This window comes from Centrocercus urophasianus, unplaced genomic scaffold (genome assembly GCF_019232065.1).
Source record: "Centrocercus urophasianus isolate 14NV4802_14NV808 unplaced genomic scaffold, USGS_Curo_1.0 seq_7, whole genome shotgun sequence".
In the NCBI taxonomy this organism is placed as follows: Eukaryota; Metazoa; Chordata; class Aves; order Galliformes; family Phasianidae; genus Centrocercus; species Centrocercus urophasianus.
In genome coordinates this window covers 1,533,590-1,554,401 of record NW_024885310.1, presented here as the reverse complement: position 1 = coordinate 1,554,401, position 20,812 = coordinate 1,533,590, and the positions used below count along the sequence as shown (strand labels likewise).

The following is a 20,812-nucleotide window of genomic DNA, read 5'->3' as shown; positions in this document are numbered from 1 at the left end:
GTCAATTTTAAACCATCACTTCATCAATTTAAAGACTGTATTCTGGTTAAGGAATTCCCTTTACAGCCGTAAGGAAAAAAAAAAGATGCTTTTAAGATTCACAGATGAAAGAACAGTAGGCAGCTGAGCTGAAAGCTGCCCTAAAGCCACTGGCTGCCTGGATCAGCAGGGAACCCCTGGACAATGCTGATACTGGTTGCATAGGACCATTTTCACATGGATAGGACACATACCAGCTATCCAGCATCACTCTGCTTGTACTGTGTCCGCTGAATAACAGACATTTTGGAACGGAATGAACAAACAGCACATCAGAGAGGGTAGCCAGCAGGATTAGAGTGGACTTCTGAAGAAGGTTCTGCTCATATTGCTTGAGCATGAATGCTGTCTTATTGCTGAATGTCAGCAGCTTGGGAGCTTAGTTCTGTTTAAAACAAATAATCCAAAGGCCATAGGCAAGAAAAAGCAGGATTCAAATTAATTCAAGATGACAAAAATATTAACAGCCTATTTTATTCACAAATCATTAAAAAAAAATCTGACAAATAAAAACTATGGCATTTTAGTATTCAATTTTTAAGTACATCCATAAAAGCAGTTTTCAGAAGCTACTCAAAGCAAATTTGTTGACAATTGGCTTTAAATTACTCTCTATTGTACCAGAACAGCCGAGATTTAAACAGACACTTATACACTAATTATTTAATTACTTGACAAGCTCTGGTTCCAGTCAAAAACTGGCTTTTTAACAGTCATTTCTAGTTTGGTGTTTGTTTCATACAAAAAAATTTAATTGAGAATTCCAGGGAAAAGGAAGCATCCGAATTCCGATCTGGTATGCCAATAGATTCAGAAAAAGCAGAAGGTGACCTTGAGCTTGCATCACAGAAATAGGTGTAATAAATGTTTTCTCACCTACCATCCTCTGTAATTAATTAAAAGTGTCCACTGGAAGTCAAAACCAATACATTCCTGATCACTTAAAATTTCCCTTGTTTGATGTAGGACTTATATAGTTTTGCACTGAAGAGAAAAGCAGCTATGGAAGAATCAAAATACATATCTTCACTGAAGAGAAAACATCAATCAGAATGAATTGAAAGCAACACAATGGAAAGCAACAGTTTCTTAATGCAGCATATCTTATTCCTCTTTACCAAAGAAACTGAGTTTCAGCAAAACTTTACCTTTCTCACAATGATTTCCTGTGAATCCAGAAGGACAGACACATTTGTTAGGGGCTACACAAGTTCCACCATATCTGCATCCTTCTTCACAGAATGCTGAAAAATGAAAGGAATATGTGATGCTATTTAGTATTTTTTCAAATCTATAATGCATTTGCAATCTAGTAACAAAAACACCCTAATTCTAAACAGAATGAAAAGTACTAAAATTCAATCCAACTGCAAACATAAAGAGAAATAAGTCATTTAAATGATACAAGGAAAAATTCAGATTACACCGTCGGCAAACCACCAATAAAAGATTAATAACCATCTGGAAGACAAAAGGGAAAAATATGGCATGCAATTTTAATGGGGCTGATCTTTCAGTTATACCCAATTTAAGTACTACAATTTCAATGCTCAGGTGATCCATGGAGAACAGGCTGGTCAGATGTTGTTTCTCATCTGCATCCAATGCATTTTATTGAAAGGTCCGTAAACATCATATTTTCCTTTTGTTTTATTTGTAAGTGCACTGACAAGTTACAAACCTTGAATTAGTGCACATTTCACGGAATCAAAAGGTGAATTAAGAGGAGGCTTGTGACTGAAAAGAGAAGGTGTCAAGCACAGGAGAATGCCTCTATTACAGTGTGATTCTTGACAGAAACGCACAAGTACTTCACAATTGTTCATGTCAGATAACTAGGATTTGAAACAAATGATGAATCTCACAGCTTTTCTAGCAAGCACTGTGACATTTCTCAGTTATACATGTTTGGCAGGAAGTCCTTGATGCACCCAATAAGTGTGCAATTCAATGATACTTTTTATTCTTGCCTTCTGTTGAATGCATATGCAAGGAGGGGAACTGAGGGAAGAGGAAAGGAATTCGCAAGCATCAGGACATGATCATTTTGGCACTGCTCACTCCAACAAAAACTTGGTTAAGGCTAAGTGTGGGCCCTGAACCCACAAACACAGTCCTCACTCTCTCCTAGATACTGAACTTCACAAGTTAATCAGTGAGCTTAACTGCACTTATAAAGGAAGTTACAATTAATATTTAAACAGTAGCTCTCTGCATTTAAGCTAATGACAGAATTGAAAAGTGTTTTCTGGAAGCTAAAATCACAGATGGAGCATTGGCAGAAAGATGTTACAAATGCTATGAAAAAGCCTAACGTGCTAGATAACAGAATAAATGTTTTAGATTTATTTTCCATTGCACTTAAAAGAAAAAGAAAGAGAGGACAGTACTGAGGACTAGGAAGCCTCTTTTGTAATTTTTAACTGCATAGAGGCAAAAGAGCACATCATCTTATCTTCATGGAACTCAGAGACCGATGTACTCTAACATAATCTGTAACACATCATACTGTTTTGTGCAGGATAACATGGGCAGAGGAACGCTGAAGTGATTTGGAGAAGATGGAAAGAGGGGAACATCAGCTCTCCTATGACTGGCACAAGGCAATGGTGTGGAGAAAGCACTGCTCTTGTCCAGTAACACTTCCTGCTCACAGACACACAGATGCGAATCTGCTGAAATATATCTATTTTCAAACCACTTAAAAGGGAAATAAGATTTAAGAACAGCACTTGGGGATTCTTTCTCATTAAATACTTGTAGAAAAGTATGAATTTGCAGGAAGCTGAAATTAGTAGCAAGAAAGAAAACATGAAAAACATGATTAGATGTAAAAGGTGCCTGCTGTAGCTCTTGAGAGAGTTTGCTCACTTCTAGTCTCAGCATACTCAGAAAAGGTGCCAGTTAAATTCATCTACTTTTTAAATTATTATTTGAAAACAAGAGGAACCAGAGATTGAATTAGTGATGTTTCTGCACAACAAAAGAATTGGAGCTTGTGGCAAAGCAGACATAAAGGGCAAAGAAAGGAAAATATAATCAGACTCACTGAAAAAAAAAGTGAATAGTTTCTTCGCAATATGTACCACATTGAACAGGGAAAGAACCATACCAAGTTCTCAAATACAGTAATAAAGCATTTAAAATCTGTATATTTATTTTCTGTAACAACCACATACGTGAAAGAACAAGCTTCTTAAAGTAGAAGTAATAAAGGTCATAAAAAAAATAAACATTATCTATAACAATCACACATGTCCACTGGAAGTCATCAGAGCTGAGGAGAGATGCATTTATTGATGGGGCTTGAGTAAGAGCACTCACACTTCGCCACCATAACCAATACAGTGCAGTGTTTGCTTCCTACAATACATCTATCCCCAGGCATGCACAGTACACTCACGTTTTGTTCTGTTTTCTTTTAAAATAAATAGGAAGAAAAGGTTTCTGGGTTTCTGGGATGAGATTGGAGATCTTTTAAGTGCAAAACTTATGTTCCATCTGCAGCAGGGGAGTCTTACTACCTGCAGGCACTGCCAGGCATGATGTTGGTATCTGGGAGAGAAAATGGGATGCCTGCCATGGGTCCTCCTGATCCTTCCTGCTTACCAATCCCCAAGCACACCTCCTGTGTGCATAGGCAAACATGACAGAGCTCTTGTTAAGCCTTTTGAAATTCATCTCTCCTTTACGTACCATATAATGTAGTAATTTCATCTTATTTTAAAAAACCCACAAAAATATACAACAAACAAAAAGCTATAGGGATCACAGTGTTACAAGATCCTGTACTGCTCAGTAGGGAGGAGTCACCCAGGCAGCAGCCTGTCACAGGGATTTCAGAATGAGTATGCAACTGTGGAAGAAGTTGGGCAATGATTGAAGAATGAAAGAATTTAATGCTTCTTTTCAATTTCTGTAGAAGCTGAAAAGGTCCCTGCAATCCAGACCAGCTGCTCTGAATGGCTTGTTTTGGTTGCTCAGGCTTTGGTGGCGGAGGTTGCTTCTTTCTTTTTATGCTAGGAAAGGAAATGCCAAGGAAGACGCCCACAATTACCCTGCTGTTCGTCAAATGACTCTTCTACAAACCCTCTAATTCCTGTATTGTAGGTCTGCAGGAAGAGAGAACATCAAAACCACAAATCTGTGAACACAGTTACAAAATCAGCACGTTTGTCTGAAGGCTACTTTTCTGAACTGCCAGAAATGAGAGCTCAGGCAGCGCTGATAGCACAGCTCTGAATGTTAAGAATACTCAAAATCCATTATGACAGCAACCCAATTTCAACTGCTTGTAATTTTACCAGCTTCACTCATTTGAACTTTCTTCTTTAACAGAATTTCTGCCTCTGACTGAAAACTTTTAGAATATTTTATCAAAATTAATTATTTCCCAGCAATAGTGTTTTTCCTTTGTACTCTCAGTAGGAGGGATCAATTAAGGAAAATCTTTACATCACTTCTGTACTTACACCTTACTCACAAGACAGAGGACCCAACAGGGAGCAGCTGTGACTGAACAGTAAATCAACTGGAGTACCCATGCTCTCATAAAACTACCTGCTTTGGTGCTTATGGTTTGTCACACATCTTAGGGGCTGGGAGATCTATGACTTGCACCGTAGTTTAGACCCTCCAATATCAAATCTCTATTATGGCTGGAAAAAGCCCCAGTAGTACCTCAGAGCTCCCAATTACAAACCTTGGCTGTAGTCTCCTTCCTGCTCAGAAAAAGTTAACTCAAGAAAAATAAATCACAGTTCAATCATTCTTCTAATGTATTCCCATAAGTAGATCCTGCCTCTGAAAGTATTTTCAGTCTGGAAATCTTGTTGAAAAGGAATATGGTTACTGAATTTGCAATAAAGGTTTTGTGAGGAAAATTAAGAGAAGATGCCATTACAGTAAAGGCTATGACAGTAAACCTTCGTTGTAAAGGAAACAGAATCTACTAACGTCAAGAGATTTCTGCCCAAGTGAACATTACTCTCTGTAACACTAATGGATTTCTTCCTCCATAGTCAAAGCCTTTATCATATAAAGATCTTTCCTAAATAGATAAAATTTCTCTGCAGAGGAGGTGGATTTTTGATTTCCTCCTTGGTAGATTTGTCAAGTACGAAGCAATCAAAATGATGAATCTGCTCAATTTGCCATTTTTGTGGAACGTTGCAGGGACAAGAAATTCTTACATTACAGATCCACCAAAAAAAAAAAGCAAAAGCAAACTTGGCACCATGTCCTGCACATGCTCAAGTTGCACATCCACAGTCAACTTATTTACGGAGTACAGGCCCATCGAGATAAATACAATTATCTCTGTTCCCAGTTGAGGGTATTATGGACATCCCCAAGAAGGAAAAGAATAATTTAATGCTGGGTTGGTTTTTTTTTCTTTTTGAGGAAGGCAAGAAACTTTTGTTTTGTTTTATTGTTTTGGGGTTCTTTTGTTCTATTTCTTCTTTCCTCGATCTAGATACCAATGCATAAGACAGCCAGGACAAGCAGCACGTCAAGTACAGCTTCAAATGCTTAGTACTGAAAATTGTAGCCTCTCTTTAGCACTCTACTTATAAGACTCAGAAAAAGCTAGGCAGTTTGGCTTTGGAGTTCCAATCTATTTTCCCAAAAAGCTAAAGAAGTTACTTTCAGTATCCTGTTTGTATGGTAGTACAATTCAGTACTTCACAGTGCTGCTATGCGGAAGCAGGTATTGCACTGTGTAACTCTCATTTTGAGAGAGCTCTTATTCTTACTTCTAAGCGTAAGACAGTAATTATTAGATATTACATAACATATAGTGAAAATATCTATTATAATAATTCACATTTTTATTAAAAGAAAAGCACAAATAAAAGTAATTATCCTACAAATTTATAGGAAAATTACTTGACTGTGAAGAGATACAAAAGTCACTTTCCCTAGTAAAATTGACATATATTAAACACTATTTCCTGATCCACACCAAAATTAACTTTCCAATAAAGTAACAATGATATATCACAGAATTAATTTTATCACAAAATTAATTTTATAAAAATTCATATATTGAGATACATTTAATAAATGTACCTTTTAATAGGCCTGTTTCTCAGCACTGCTTTCGTGCAGCACAGTTCACACATCCACAGCTAAATACATCAGCCACCACAACATACCACGGGCATACATACAGTTATATCATAGGTATAATATAGCTAATATAGGCAAGACCTACTATATGACCTAATATAATGCAAGCATGACTGTTATTTATTGTACTCCTTTTCTTTTTCTTTATCCTACCTGTCCACTAATTTTCAAAAAAAGTAACTCCATTAAAATAGAAACACCTAATTTATTTAGGGTCTCTTTTCTTCCACTTGAGCATGAGCAAATATTTGAACTCACAAGTAACTGTCCAGAATGGATAGTCCTTGCTTTCTCTTCGTCTCAGCAGCACCAGGAAGTAGCAAGGACCAATGTTCTAAGAGCATCTGTACAATTTGTTTACTAAGCAGCAGTCCTCTTCAATTTGACAGCATAAAGGGTAAGAGAGGTTCAATAGCGAGTGCTTTAGCAATGGGTTTTCAGTTGGCAGCAGCAATTGCAACACAGCTGAAGGTGAGCCCATGCCCTCTATACAGCACACAAAATATCACCTTCTTTGCATTTTTGACCCCAAAGTACTGGGTGCTCACATTCATCCAGAGCCATAGCTGGCCTCACAATAACATCAGTTTCAGTATGTAAGCAGATACAGCAAAAAGAGGAATTTGTACTTCACAGTCAAACACAGGTATGAAGCCATACAATACTGTTTTACAATTAAACCTACAGCCACTTTCTAGAAGACCTCAATTAGAGCTTCAGCCTGACACACTTTTCAAAGATTATGTATTGGTACAGGGAGTTATGGAGGAAAGTATCAGCAAATACACCTTTTGCAGGTGCCCAGTGCAGGCTTCTGCTCAGTGCTGAATTCCCTACCTGAAATGTAGAACACTCCTTCCAGTCACTGCCTCAGCAAGCACTGACCCAAACTTTACATCATCTCTGTTTTCCTCCTAAATCAGCAGATTTCTGGAGGCTGCTGCACTGGGTGCTATAAAAGAGAAAGTCATATCGACTTCTCACATGTATTTGAAATGCCATCTTACTGATTTATTTTCAATGAGGTGATCTGTAAAATGGTGGTATTTGTCTGAATTCCAAGTCTACATGTACGTCAAGTGAAAAAGGGGACATTCAGGAAAGGTGAGGAAGGGATCAGGCACAGGCTGCATGGGTAAAAAAAACATGCTGACTTTTGGAAGAGATGGAGTAACTGAGCCACAAGCAATTTGATAATCAATTGATGGAAAGACCACAATTTCATCAGCTGATTGAATTTTCTCAGCCAAGTACACACAAGGTCGTAGCTGATAACAATCCAACTGTGTTAGCCAAATATCAGAATAATCAGAAGATACCAGTTGCTGAGGTAGGCTTAGAGGACAGCTGAGAAAGTAAAGAGAAAGCACACAAACAAAGAGTGCAGGAGAGGTTCTACTCTCTTTCGCTGTACTCAAGTGTGATGGTACCATTTATAACAGCACAAAACTCTCCTAGGTTCAGTGAACTACAACCGCTGGATGTAGGGCGTGACTTATTCAACACAAACTATGCCAAATGCCACTGCTGCCTTTTTTCAGCAGGCTGGAGTCAGAGAAGGCCGTATCTGGCAGGAAAAAACACTGTGCAAAAGAATCAAATGTAAAATTTTCATCTTGTGTTGGAGTAGAAAGGGGAACGTGGATCAGCCTGACAATCAGCACACGAATACATCTGATACCAGAAGATAAATCCTCAGACACGCAGTTGCTCACCTTTGTGAGCGACTTCTGATCTAATTTACACATCAGAATTCATACACGGTATGCATGAGAGTTAGTTCAACTCAGGAAGAGCCTATAAATCTCAGGCCTCCAACAGCTGATTGTAAAACTGTTATTCCTGATTTATATTTATAGAGAATACACATGTAAGAGTAACATTACATACAAAAATGAAATGAGCGTAATGCCTACTCACTTATTCAAATCCTGCAAGTACAAAACTATTACTTAAAGCTAAGTGTGAACAAAGATCAGTGATCTTGAAATTTGGGTTTGGAAGAGTGTTTGATCAAAGCACTCCGAAAAATGTGAACGAGTTCAATCAAACTTGAGGCAATGCACACTAAGAGTGAAGGAAATGGGCAAAACAGAAAAGTATCTGGAAGGATTGTAAGTAACAGTGAGTATATCAGGTGGGAATGATGGGTGAATATTGTAGTGTGCGTGTATGCATGATTTTATCTGCTCATGTATTTGCATACATAGTATTTACCGAAGTAGTAAACTACTGTGGTAAAGATTGACATTAGATTATTTTAGCTGCTTTGACAGTCAGTATTTTCAAGTACCTACTGCTCTGTCATACAGCACTTTTGAAATTAAGACTAAAGTGAATTTGGAAGCCTGAGCGTCTCTCTCAAAAGGCGCTGACTCTTCCATGCAGGCCCTTCCTTTGCTGTTAAATGATGTTAAATTCTCTTGGTGTTTTGCTTGACTGATAGGCAATCAAGTTGTGGCCATTTGTACTGCAGAAGTAAGCTGTTCACCCAAGTGCTTGCAGGATGGGCTCAGGTGCTGTTTGGCTGGTGGATTTTTTGTTGGGTTTTTCTGATGAATGAAACATCAACTCCTTTAAAATTAGTACAATGAATCACAGTGATAAACATTATTTCCTTTGTATTAAAACAGTATTAGAGCTTCCTTTTGGATGTGGAAGTTATCCATCGTGATTAATAAAATTTTCACCTAAAATATTTTCTGATGAACAAGAAATGGAATACCATACTGCTGGGGTTTTCCTTTGTAGCACATCAATACAATGTGTATATTCCCGTTTTCTTCCTTTCTTTCTTTACTAAAAACTGTAATTATTACAGTGATATTTTCTCTTCATCAAAACCTAACTGGGAAAACTAAAGACAACAAATTATCACAACATGGTGCAGTTCCGTTTGTCCCAACATGCAGCAGCAGAAGAGAGGGAAGATATGAACTTTCTAATGTGCTTCCATTTCAGCCACAATACAGTTGCTCTCAGTCTCTTCAGAAATCAGTTGTGCTTAATCAATCCCAATCTAAAGATAAATAAACGCATTCTAGAAACACAATATAAGCATTTTCCCTTGCCTAATCTGATGCATTATCACAGCCTTAACAAAACCTTGATTAAAATCCCATTGAATTTGCTGAAAAAACTCAGAATTCAGTAACCAGTGCAAGTAATCATAGGTCTGTTAGAACCCAGTGCAGTATATGGAACATTCAGACAACCTAAGAACAGTTTTCCTGCAGTGCACATTACATTCTGTGTGTGTCTCCAGTTCTTTGGATCCCAGCACTCTGCTCCACGTTCTTTCAGCCTAAGACTAACAGGATTCTACCCAAATATTACATATGTACAGAGTACAGGCCCAGCTTGAACTTAACTTGGCAAGGGATGCCACAAAGAACAAAAAAGGCTTCTACATATATCTCAACCAGAAAAGGAAAGTCCAGGAGGGCGTACCCACCCCTAGTGAGTGACACAGACAAGCTGGTAACGACAGACGAGGAGAAAGCTGAGGTACATAAGTTTTTTGTCAACTATCTGGACTTCAGTGAGGCCTCTGAAGTGGAACCCCACAACATCTTTCTCTCCAAACTGGAAAGATACGGATTTGAGCGGTGAACTGTTCAAAGGATGAAGAACTGGCTGTAGAATCATAAAATGGCTTGGGTTGGAAGGGACCTCAAGATCATAAGCTCCAACCCCACTGCCACATGCAGGGCTGCTAATCTTTACATTTAATACTAGACCAGGCTGCCCAGGGCCCCATCCAACCTGGCCTTGAACACCTCCAGGGACAGGGCATCCACAACCTCTCTGGGCAGCTGTTCCACCACCTCACCACTCTCTCTGTAAAGAACTTTCCCTGACATCCAACCTAAATCTCCCCTCCCTCAACTTAAAACCATTTCCCCTCGTCCTGCAGTTATCAACCCTTTCAAAGGGTTGATTCCCCTCCTGTTTGTAGGCTCCCTTTAGGTACTGAAAGGCTGCAATGAGGTCACCCTACAGCCTTCTCTTCTCCAGGCTGAACAAGCCCAGCTCTCTCAGCCTGTCTTTGTAGAGGAGGTGCTCCAGACCCCTGATCATCTTTGTGGCCCCCCTCTGGACCCTCTCCAACAGCTCCCGGTCTTTCTTGTACTGGGGCTCCAGACCTGGTCACAGTACTCCAGATGGGGCCTCACGAGAGCAGAGAAGAGAGGAACAATCACCTTTTTCTTGCCACCCCTCTTCTGATGGAGCCCAGGATATCATCTGCTTTTCGAGCTGCAAGAGCACACTGCTGGCTCACATTAAGTTTTTCATCCCCCAGGAATCTAGTAGGATTGAGCCCAGTGAGTGATGGTCAATGGCTTCATGTCTGGATGGAGACTGGTAACAGATGGTGTCCCACAAGGGTCAGTTCTAGAGCTGAAACTCTTTAATATCTTTATCAGTGACCTTGATTGTAGGGTCAAGTGTACCCACAGCAAGTCTGCTGATGAGACCAAGCTGTAGGATGTGGTCAACACACCAAATGGACCAGATGCCATCCAGAGGGACCTAGACAGGCTTGTGCAGCAGGCCCAGGTGAACCTCATGAAGTTCAACAAATCTACATGCAAGATCTTGCACTTGGTCGAGGCAACCCTGCAGAAAAAGATCTGGGGGTACTTGTGGATGGGAAGCTGGATGTGAGCCAGCAATGTGCCCTTGCAGCCCAGAAAGCCAACTATATCCTAGGCTGCATCAAAAGAAGCATGGCCAGCAGGACGTGGTAGGTGATCCTGTCGCTCTGCTCTGCACTGTGAGGCCACATCTGGAGTACTGCATCCAGATGTGGAGTCCTCAGGGCAGGAAACACATGGACCTGTTGGAGCGTGTACAGAGGAGGGCCTCAGAAATGATCCAGGGGATGGAACATCTCACTTACGGGGACCAGCTGAGAGCTGGGGATGTTCAGCCTGGAGAAGAAAAGGCTCTGGGGAGACCTGAGTGCAGCCTTTCAGTATCGAAAGGGAACTATAAGAAAGAAGGGGACAGACTCTTTAGCAGAGTCTGTTATGACAGGACAAGGGAAAGTGGTTTCAAACTTAAAGAGGGTAGATTTAGGTTGGATCTAAGGAAAAAAGTCTTTTACAGTGAGGGTGGTGAGGCACTGGGACAGGTTGTCCAGGGAGATGATAGATGCCCCATCCCTGGAGACTTTTAAGGTGAGGCTGGATCTGGCCCTAGGCAGTCTGATCTAGCTGTGCATGTCCTTGTTCATTGCAGGGGAGTTGGATTAGATAATTTTTAAAGGTCCATTCCAACTCTAAGGATTCTACGATTCTATGATTCCACTTTTTTGCTTTACCTAGAAGACTTGATTGGGGCCTTTGCCAATAAAGCCTAACTTTATTTACCTGCAAGAAGTAGCATTAAAGGTACTCCATGCAATTTAATAAAAAGATACCCAGCTATCTCAAAAAACATCTTCAAAAGTATATTATCAAAAAGAATTGAATATTGAATAGCCATTAAAAAAAAAACACCTAGCATCTATAAAACATCTTGTGGTATTTATGAAGAGCATTATGTTTTGAAATTGTAAAGAAACTTCAGGAAGAGCATTTTTACTTTTGGCTGGAAGTAAACACGTTACTTTACAGTGTTAGACTCAGTAGTATTATTGTAAAGGCTGCTGCAATCTCCCAAGCCCAACAGTTGAAACTGAAAACACGTACTTGTTTTGATAGCTAAACCCTACAAATAATTACTTGATCTAATACCCCACTTTCTGTGCAGCTACCCAATAGTGACAATACTGGAAGGTAGAAGAAGAAAATATGAAATAAAACAACACTGGCTCTCCTGGTGGATCAAGGATATGTAAAGAGGAGGGTTGGACTCGATGATCTCTGGAGGTCCCTTCCAACCCCTACAATTCTGTGATTCTGTGAAGACATTACCAGACATGGAGCAGTAACTTTAAACAAACACATTAGAATTGAAGAGTTACCTCTCATCTTAACATTATACTTCTGGTGTGCTGCAAGGAACATTACCTCTGAAAATATTTTTTAATGGGCTTTTGCATCATCTTTTAAATCACATTAATTCTGCCAAGCCATTCCACCCGAAATAAAATGCCTTTTTCAAAGGACGATTGCATTTTGTTGAACACAACACACGAAAGATAGAACTGTCAGTTTCAGAGATCAGAATCCTCTGGCAAGGAAGGTCTTGCTTAGTCTGTTTGTTTTTCTGTTGTAGGAAGTGTTCAGAACTCATACACAATACCTATCCAATCTTCACTCCTTATCAAGAAAGATGCCATGTTAGATGTAGACATTTCACTACTAAGGAAAAGAAGTAAGAGTTAATCTCCATTTGTAAAATCTAGCTTACCTTGCAGTCTCTAACAGATAAAGGACTGTATTCACTGAGAGACCGCCAAGCTGGCAGCCAAGAGATGAAAAGCTCTGTATCCCATTAGCAATACCCCAGGGTATTCTGTCTCAGTCATATCAAGTTTATATAAGGGAAAGCAAGAATGATAAAGAAAACAATGAAGGGGAAAAAAAAAGATTAAATTACACTGCTAAGGCATATCACAGCACTTAGGTCTGGATGACTTGCACACTCTTTTACTCTTCTGACCTTTGCATTTGTTGGATTAAAAAGAGAACGCAAATAACTATTAATAGGATGGAAATAACGTCAGTGCTTATCTGCATTTTCAATTAGAAGGCTTTACAGTAGCTAAAGCATTACCAGAAAAGCAGAGTTTTCTTGAGGGGAAAAAAAATGTAGCTTTTTAGCAATTATTTTCATTTTCCCAGTGGCAAAAGACCTGTTCATATGGTCATCTCAGTTTACCTGGGATAATCTTATCAGGTAAGTTTTATCCTAAGATGTAAGGAAATAAGATAAAAAGAATAAATTTTGATCTTCTCAGCTGAGATAGCCACAAGATTTTTCAATGGAGAAAACACACTGAGAACTGAAACTTCACTGAAAAATAACTGAAAACACAGATATTGTTCTCTCCACTACACTGGAATTTCAGCATAAAGGTTTAGATTGCTTTTGCCCAAGCTGGTGTGACAGCAGGTGTGATATGCATCGCCATCAGCCTTATAATCATCATAATACATTGCTACTACATGATTCCTTTCATCTCAAGCTTTTCCACATTATAAACAATTAAGCCCTACAACCCCCCAGTGAGGCAGACACATTAAGAACCTGAACCTGCAAGGCACTTTTTTCTTTTTCTTTTTTTTTCTTTTTTTTTTAAGAAAAGAGTCGACAGAAATATAATTTAAAAAAGAACATATTTAACAAGTAAGAGCAGAAAAGCAAACACAATCCTTGCTTGTATAATCTTTGGCTGAGCCAAGAGCATTGTAGAAACCCACGGGGCCACATACTGCTCATGTCAATTAGTAAAACTAAATCAGTTTACATAGTGACTAAGAACTTACCCCCAAAATTCTTAATCTCCAAGACTCTGAGGAATACATTTCTGTGGCAATTTATAGGAGCGTGCCATTGACTTGTGTTCCTACAGACACAAAACCACACCAACATCTTAGCTAATAGCTAAGAAGAATGTGTAGTGCTGACTGAAGTTTCTGCCATCTGCTCCCTTTCTCTGATATTTCCCTATGGAAAATGCTTTAGGAAGTCAAAGGTAGGGGAAGTGCAAAGGGAGATGAAGATGAAATACAGATCCTTGGTTGCTTCTTACAGAGAAAAGCCTATGTGGCCACAAATCTAACAGCAACGATTCTGCATCAGCTGCTCTGTATTTTGCTGGATGGGCACTAGCACAATGTCGTTGTGCTTCAAAAAATCAAAGTAATGAGATAATCTCTACATTGGTGTGGTGTCCCTCAAACGTGCTGGTTCAAAGGTGCACAGTACTTCAAGGTTGGTGTGCCTGACCAAAATTTTCCTCCCTGATGTACAAAGAATGTTCCAGATCCTGCATGTTTACCTCACAGCTTGTCAATAGAGTTTGCTAGTGCCACAGAGCATATGCTCTATAGATATTTTTAGTACTCGGGATTCATTTAGAATGATAAGGTTCAACATAAATGTGAAATATCCTTCTATGCTATAGCCTGCAAACAGTACACAATATATTTTTAATGTAGAAAAAAACAAAGCCGCTTAAATGGCAGCTGCAATCTTCCTGTCAAGTAGTGTGTGCTCCCAGTGGAATACGTTTTCAAAATAGACTTCCAGCATCACCTTCTTACGATATCATTTCACAATATTTAATTTGCAAAAATTGACTGAAAGAATACTCAGTGCATTGCTTGGCAATGCAACATTTAATTTTATGGTGCATAGAATGTACTTTCTCTTAACAGATGTATCAGTTTCCCAGTATCATGACTAAACTGCCTCATACCCATTAAATGCTGTGTGAGGAACTAGCAAGGGTACGGCTTTTATTTTTGTTGCTCCAGCACATGCTTCTACTGCTCATAACATCATGCTTCTCTGAATAACAACAAGCAGCTAAGCCTGCTCTTAGCAGACTCGATTGTATATGAATTCTTCATACATTTGGCAGTTATACACACAAAGATGCCCCAGGTTTGCAACCTAAAGCACAGAAGAATGACAAGAGCCACTGTGCAACCTCTGGCAGCATCATGCTGACTGTAAGGCTGAAGAAGTCATGTGGACAAAGACAAAATGGTGTGCCGTATGGCCCACGTCAGTTGTGATTTAAAGGATATAAGGCTCATTTTAATTGTTAGCTTTTCCAGCTGCCTGCTGTGAGTGGCTTCTATGAAAGCCAGTGAAACAATTTTTCGAACAGCTCCACTTTCCACACCTGCATGTTTCTGTTCTTAACATCCCTCACACTAAGGGTCTCAGCAATCCAATAGCAGCAGCTCCGGCTGATAACAAGCTGCCGACTTTACAAAACACAAACAACCTGAATCCCTGACTTCGTGCCCTTCGTGCCTATAGGCAGCCTATACTGGAGCTTATATTGGTTTTGCTCAAGTCTTTGTTCTAAAAAATATTTTCAGAAAAGATACGTTTTGAATCTCAAGCACATCTTAAAAGAACACGCAAATGAGCTCCACAAAGCATGTGCTGTTTGAAGCAAGTCACAAATAGGAGTGACGTCTGGGAGAATTAACTTTTAAAATATTGTGCTTCAAGCATCAGCAGGCAGGCAGAGAGGAAAAACTTGCAGTTGAAAATAAAAAATAGGTTGGATTTACACGCTGATGCAAAGGCGCCTTCAAATATTCCAACGTTATTAGGAGCAATCACAATCTGGACAGGGAAGGAAACCACTTGAGGTGACGTTTATTTTAACTATCTAGTGCAAATTATGGTAAAGGAGAATGTGCTGTGCAAAGCAATGGTGCAATACTTTGGTACTCACTTCCATATTAAAATGTCACTCATCAGGGATGAAAATATAACGTTACTACACCATAATTCGTGAAATGATCCACTGCAATATATTCTCTCATACAGAATCTACTCCCCATATATCTCACTGGAAATGAGTGCATCTGAAGCACAACTTTAAATGACAGCTGAACACCAAAGCATATTAGTCAAGCCAAGAATGAGCTCTATATGTGTAGCATTAAGACATACTTCAGACAACATGGTTTTGTTTGTTGTGAAGACATTCGTGTTTGTAATTATACATGTGCTAAGCTGAAAACACATCTAATAGTGCCAGGGAAAAAAAAAAAAAAAAAAAAACAATCAAAGAACAAGTAATGCAAATATTCTACAGCTTCACTAATACTCTGCTCCAGCAGAGTAAAGAAACCCCTTGAAATTGCTCCATCTTCCTTCAAGTGAAAATAAAATACAATTTCTGAAACCTTAAACTGAGAATTTTCTCCCACAGTTGGCTGAGAACAAAAGCCATTTCTGTTTAAAGATGGTTTTTGAGTGAAACAAGGTTTGATCTTATAAAAAAGGTATGATTCCACTGAGCAGCAATCAGCTGGTCTGCTCTAACCTGCACTGACAAGGGAAGTCAAATTGTGGGGAAAAGCAGCTTTCTGCAGAGCTCGGTGAACCTTTATGCATGCTGTTGTTACACTGCTGCTTATTTGTGAGTTTTCAGAAAGTCTCAATAAAATTACTAGGTTTGTTCTACACCATACGAATATTATATACCAAAAAGAACTAAATCTCTTACACTGCATAAAATCAATCATAAGCAGCAAACAAAAACTGCTGCTGGATAGAATCAGAATAATGAAATCTTGTTGTTACATAAATAGAAAACATTAAATAAAATATACACTGGACAGAAAGCCAGCTTCTAGTTAACATGAGCATCATTCTTGTGCGCACTGCACCTGACATGCCAAGATTTCCTGAGCTGACATGTCATTACAAAGCCAGAGCTCTGTATTTGTACAGGCACCAAAGAGACTTAAGGAAAGTAATGGACAGCAGACCTGAACCTTTGCAGAGAAAAATCCACTGTGCAGGAGTGCACATCCTGATGGGTGTGCGCTTTCTCTCTTCTGAATGGCAACCTGGAGCCTGAAGTCATCTAGTTATCCACAGAACTGAGAGCGTCTGTAGCTGGGCAGAATTCCTCACGCTGCCATGCTCACAGTGGAGCAGAGACTAGCAGAGAAGGCTAGAGACTTCTATGTCTACCTGAAAGAAACCTTTTCAACAGTGGCCTGTATGGCATGTTAGCCAGCACAGTAATTCTCAAGCTCGAGGAGGGTGGCAGAACTTCAAAAAACTATGAGGGTAAGATAAAGACAGTGCAAGTCTTTCAGTAGAGTATCATATATAAATAATATAAATATAAATATATAAATTATATAAATAATACTGGCTTCATGTTTTGTTTTGGTGGGGTTTTTTTTATTAGTTTTTTGAGGGTTTTTGTTGGTTGTGGTTTTTTTTGTTTGTTTGTTTGTTTGTTCTTGCAATTTGCTTTCTCAGAATTCGCAACCACATTTACTCAATTGGCATTTAAAACTGTAAGAAGCTGAACACTGTTACTTAGGAGAGCTCTGATTCCTGACATTTCCAAAAGGAGAATAAAGGAAGGAAATATTTCTACATCAGTTAGGTATTTGGAAGAATCCAGGCTAGGCCATTTACCTATTGCTTTGTCCTTTGTTATTACTGAATAAATCAACAAATCCAGCATGACAATGCAATTTTTACAGTGACTTACATCTGCCTTTATCTGCATTATGCCATCGAGAAGGTGCTTCAGTGAAATGGGAATGTTTCTGCATATGAAGTTTGGTGAAGCAAATGAGATTACAAGACTCGTCGTGTGTAAACTTGTAAGCAATCACATCAAACTTAAACATGTTGCAGTGGACCAGCAGCAAGACAAATAAACAAGGTACCTCATGGGAACAATGAAAATAAAAGACTCAGATGAAATGTGACACTATTCACTCATGCAAAAGCAAAAGAATAGCACTGTAACTCAACAGAACAACTTCCAAAATGATTCTACACCAAAAATAGATAGAGGTAGTTTATCCAAGTTGAGTCATATTTCTCTGGCAAAAAAAAAAAATCACACATTGCTCCTTGATAATTCAGTATTTTATAGTGCATATGTCACCAATAAAACTGTAGGAAGCATCACTTTACAACAATAGCTACAATTCACTGTTGTCAATACTCTTAAGGAGAGGGCAGGAGCAGTTGTTATTAGGATCTAATACTATGCTAAATGCACCCTACTGTATTCAAAAAGTGTAATAAAATTGATGTCTTACCTTTGCTTTTTATAGCAGGCATTTCTCTAAACCAAAAATGAAACACGAAAATTCACAACTTCTTTGACTCCATTTTTATGATATCTGGTGGGTTCCAGAGATCAAATGACAAGGAAATCTAACATACTGGCATTTTGGCTATGCAAATAACATCATGCATTACTTGTTTGGAGAGTTTGTTTCCCCACTGTTGTGATCTCTATGTTTTTTAATCTCCAATAAGAAAATGTATGAAGACCTTTTATGACAACAGGAAAGCTGAATGCCATCTCTACTGTTTTCTAGAAGCATTGCAATCACATCAGAAAGTCTTTCAAAATCTGCCATTAGAAAGCAGTGTGTTTTTTTTCCTCCCCTCCCTGAATATTTGGTGGCTTTATCTCTGTTATTATTAACTTGTTTCTATTCCTTTGAAGGACACTCTTGATGAGAATATGTCTACTGGGGATAAAACACCTTGAAGCCAAGATTTTGCTAGAAGAGTGGGTATGAGAACTCACTGGAGTGAGAAAATAAATCCACTGGACAGTTACCCAACATGGAAAATTTGTTCCTATTTGGCCAGGCTCTGAAATTTACCATTTGTACTAATCAGAATCTTTGGACAAACTCCAAATTCTTTTAACATGCTGAAAATCCATCCTGTTATTTCTCTTGTTTTAAATAGGCAGAGGCAAATAGTGCATTATCATCTAGAGCACTAATTGATCCAAATGCAGTGTAAACTAAATTAATGGGGCTGGAAATGCTGGAAAAATTAAACACAGCATTCTTAATAAAGCTGAAAATAGCTTAATAAAGCTGAAAATAGGATTCAAGCATCCCAAGGCATGTTTATTTCTGTTTAAATAGATGTCTTCCTGTAGACTGTTATCAGCTCAGCAGGAGCCTTTACAAGAGAGGCATTTTTCTCATTCTGTGCATTTTAAGTTAGGTTTCTGTGAAGTTCAGCCTGCCTGTAAAAGCTGCTGCCAATCCATATAAGAACTATAACTGTGGCAAAGTACTGCTAATACCCTGAGAGCAAGCAAGCTGCAATATCGAGCTGCAAATTCAATCTAAACCTTTATCCCCCAAAATGGAAGTTTCTGATCCATCTTCCAGATAGCGAGCTACTGCACACAAAAGGAAGAGCCTGTATAAAGAAAGAAGATGGAGCCAACCCTCATCAGGAAGATTTTCATCTACAAATGGCTGGTGGAAGTTCTTGGCTGGCAGCAAGGCACGGATTCCACCTTTTTGCTCTGTTGCAGAAAAGGGCCCTTCGGCATTGGCAGGTGTCACAGTGGATGGGGCTAAACAGAGCCTTTCTTGTTAAGCACACTCTAAATTATATGTGAGAGGACAAAGCACCCGAGACCCCAGAAAGAAATGGCTGAGGGGCCTCTCTGAATAGCATTTCAAATACAATCTCCTTGAGCTGCTTTCTAAAGAGCGGAAGTGTCAGCTGCGCTTCAAGAGGAAAGAGAATCTCCAGCAGAAAGCTCTGCCCTTGCTCAAACTCTGCAAGAGAAGGGACAAATGTACTGTATTCCTCCTTTCCAAAAGTTTCAGGAATCTTCAATAGCTGAAAGAAGTTGGGAAGAGTCAAAGTGTGGAAAAAGTGAGCAATTATGGAACTACACACAGAATAAATAGAACACCCCTAGGTGCCTTCAATCAGATCGATAACCACCAGAAGAGTGGAATATTTTGGCTACACAGAAGTTCTGACATCTTTCAAGATTTCATTTTTAAAATCAGAAGTAGGTGCAAGCTGACTTGGAAAGGCAGAAGAGTCCCAGACAGGGAACTAACCTGCAACACCTAAAACTGTGCAGAAATGAAAAGAAAAAACACTTATATTCAAAGACACATCAACGAGAAAGTCACTACCTCATCATGCATATGATAAGCATAAGAATAAAGTGTATGTGAGAGAGAAGCTTCTATAAATATTATGACTAAAAGGAGACCAAGAACAGACACAAAACAATGTTACCGACTCTGTTTATAATTTTAATCCTCAATCCTTCGTAGTAGAAAAATATTTCACCTGTAAAATTAAGGGTAAAAATATTGCTCCAGTACCTCAAGCATGTACAAATTGATCATTCACTCTAGTGATTACAGCTCTTCAAGACATTTTGCAGCAAAGATGGTACATGTACAAATGCTTTATAAACTGTCAGTGCTGATATCACTATAAGCAACTGAAAAAGAGCACTCTGTAGGTCTGGTGAGAATAAGAAATATCAGCTTCAGTGACTGCAATTCCACTGACTGCTCTCCCAAATAAGCATCTGAGTTGGCAGCTCAGTCTAGGCATAATGCTTTTGAGTCCAGAAGGATATTGCATGCTGTTGTCTTCCACACTGATGTCACTGGCACACTCCCAGCACAGAGAGAGCGCTGTTTAGTTACAGCTTGGCCTTTTGCACATTTAATGATGGCCACAGATGTAAGGGGTGGTGATTTGAGCGGTACAGTCCTGTAATAAAGCTAACATCATATATTTCTAATATGCATCATAGCTTTTCCCCAACGCGTACTGCAGCTTTGATAAGTATACATCTCACTGCGACAGAATTTAACCTCCAAATTAAATTTCCAGTGAGAAACGAACATGAAAATATGTAAGTTGAAAGGAGAAAGGCTAAACATTATCTACAGTAACCTATAATCCCACTTTTTCTCTTCTTAAAGTTAGAAATAAAAATCACTGGCTATACAGAAATCTTCAAAAGTGGGACAAGAAATGCTTGCACAGAAATATGTTTCCTAATAAAAAAAATCATGATCAAGACTTGCCTAGCCTGCCTATGACAACATGCCCCAGAAAGCTGTTGGAAACCAGGAGGCCACTGTGTACAGTGAGTCCATATGTAGCCCTAAGGAGGGGACACAGAGCACAGTAATACCTGTGGTATGGTGACTGT

At 39.0% G+C, this 20,812-nt stretch overlaps 1 protein-coding gene across 1 annotated transcript in view; it reads right to left on the bottom strand.

Moving 5' to 3' along the window:
- Positions 1-20,812, bottom strand: part of NELL1 (neural EGFL like 1) — a 266,056-nt gene that overhangs the window by 62,145 nt on the left and 183,099 nt on the right. Inside the window, exon 14 of the mRNA XM_042837211.1 lies at positions 1,188-1,283. Within this exon, the coding sequence (XP_042693145.1) occupies positions 1,188-1,283 (96 nt within the window). The remainder of the gene's footprint in view (positions 1-1,187; positions 1,284-20,812) is intronic.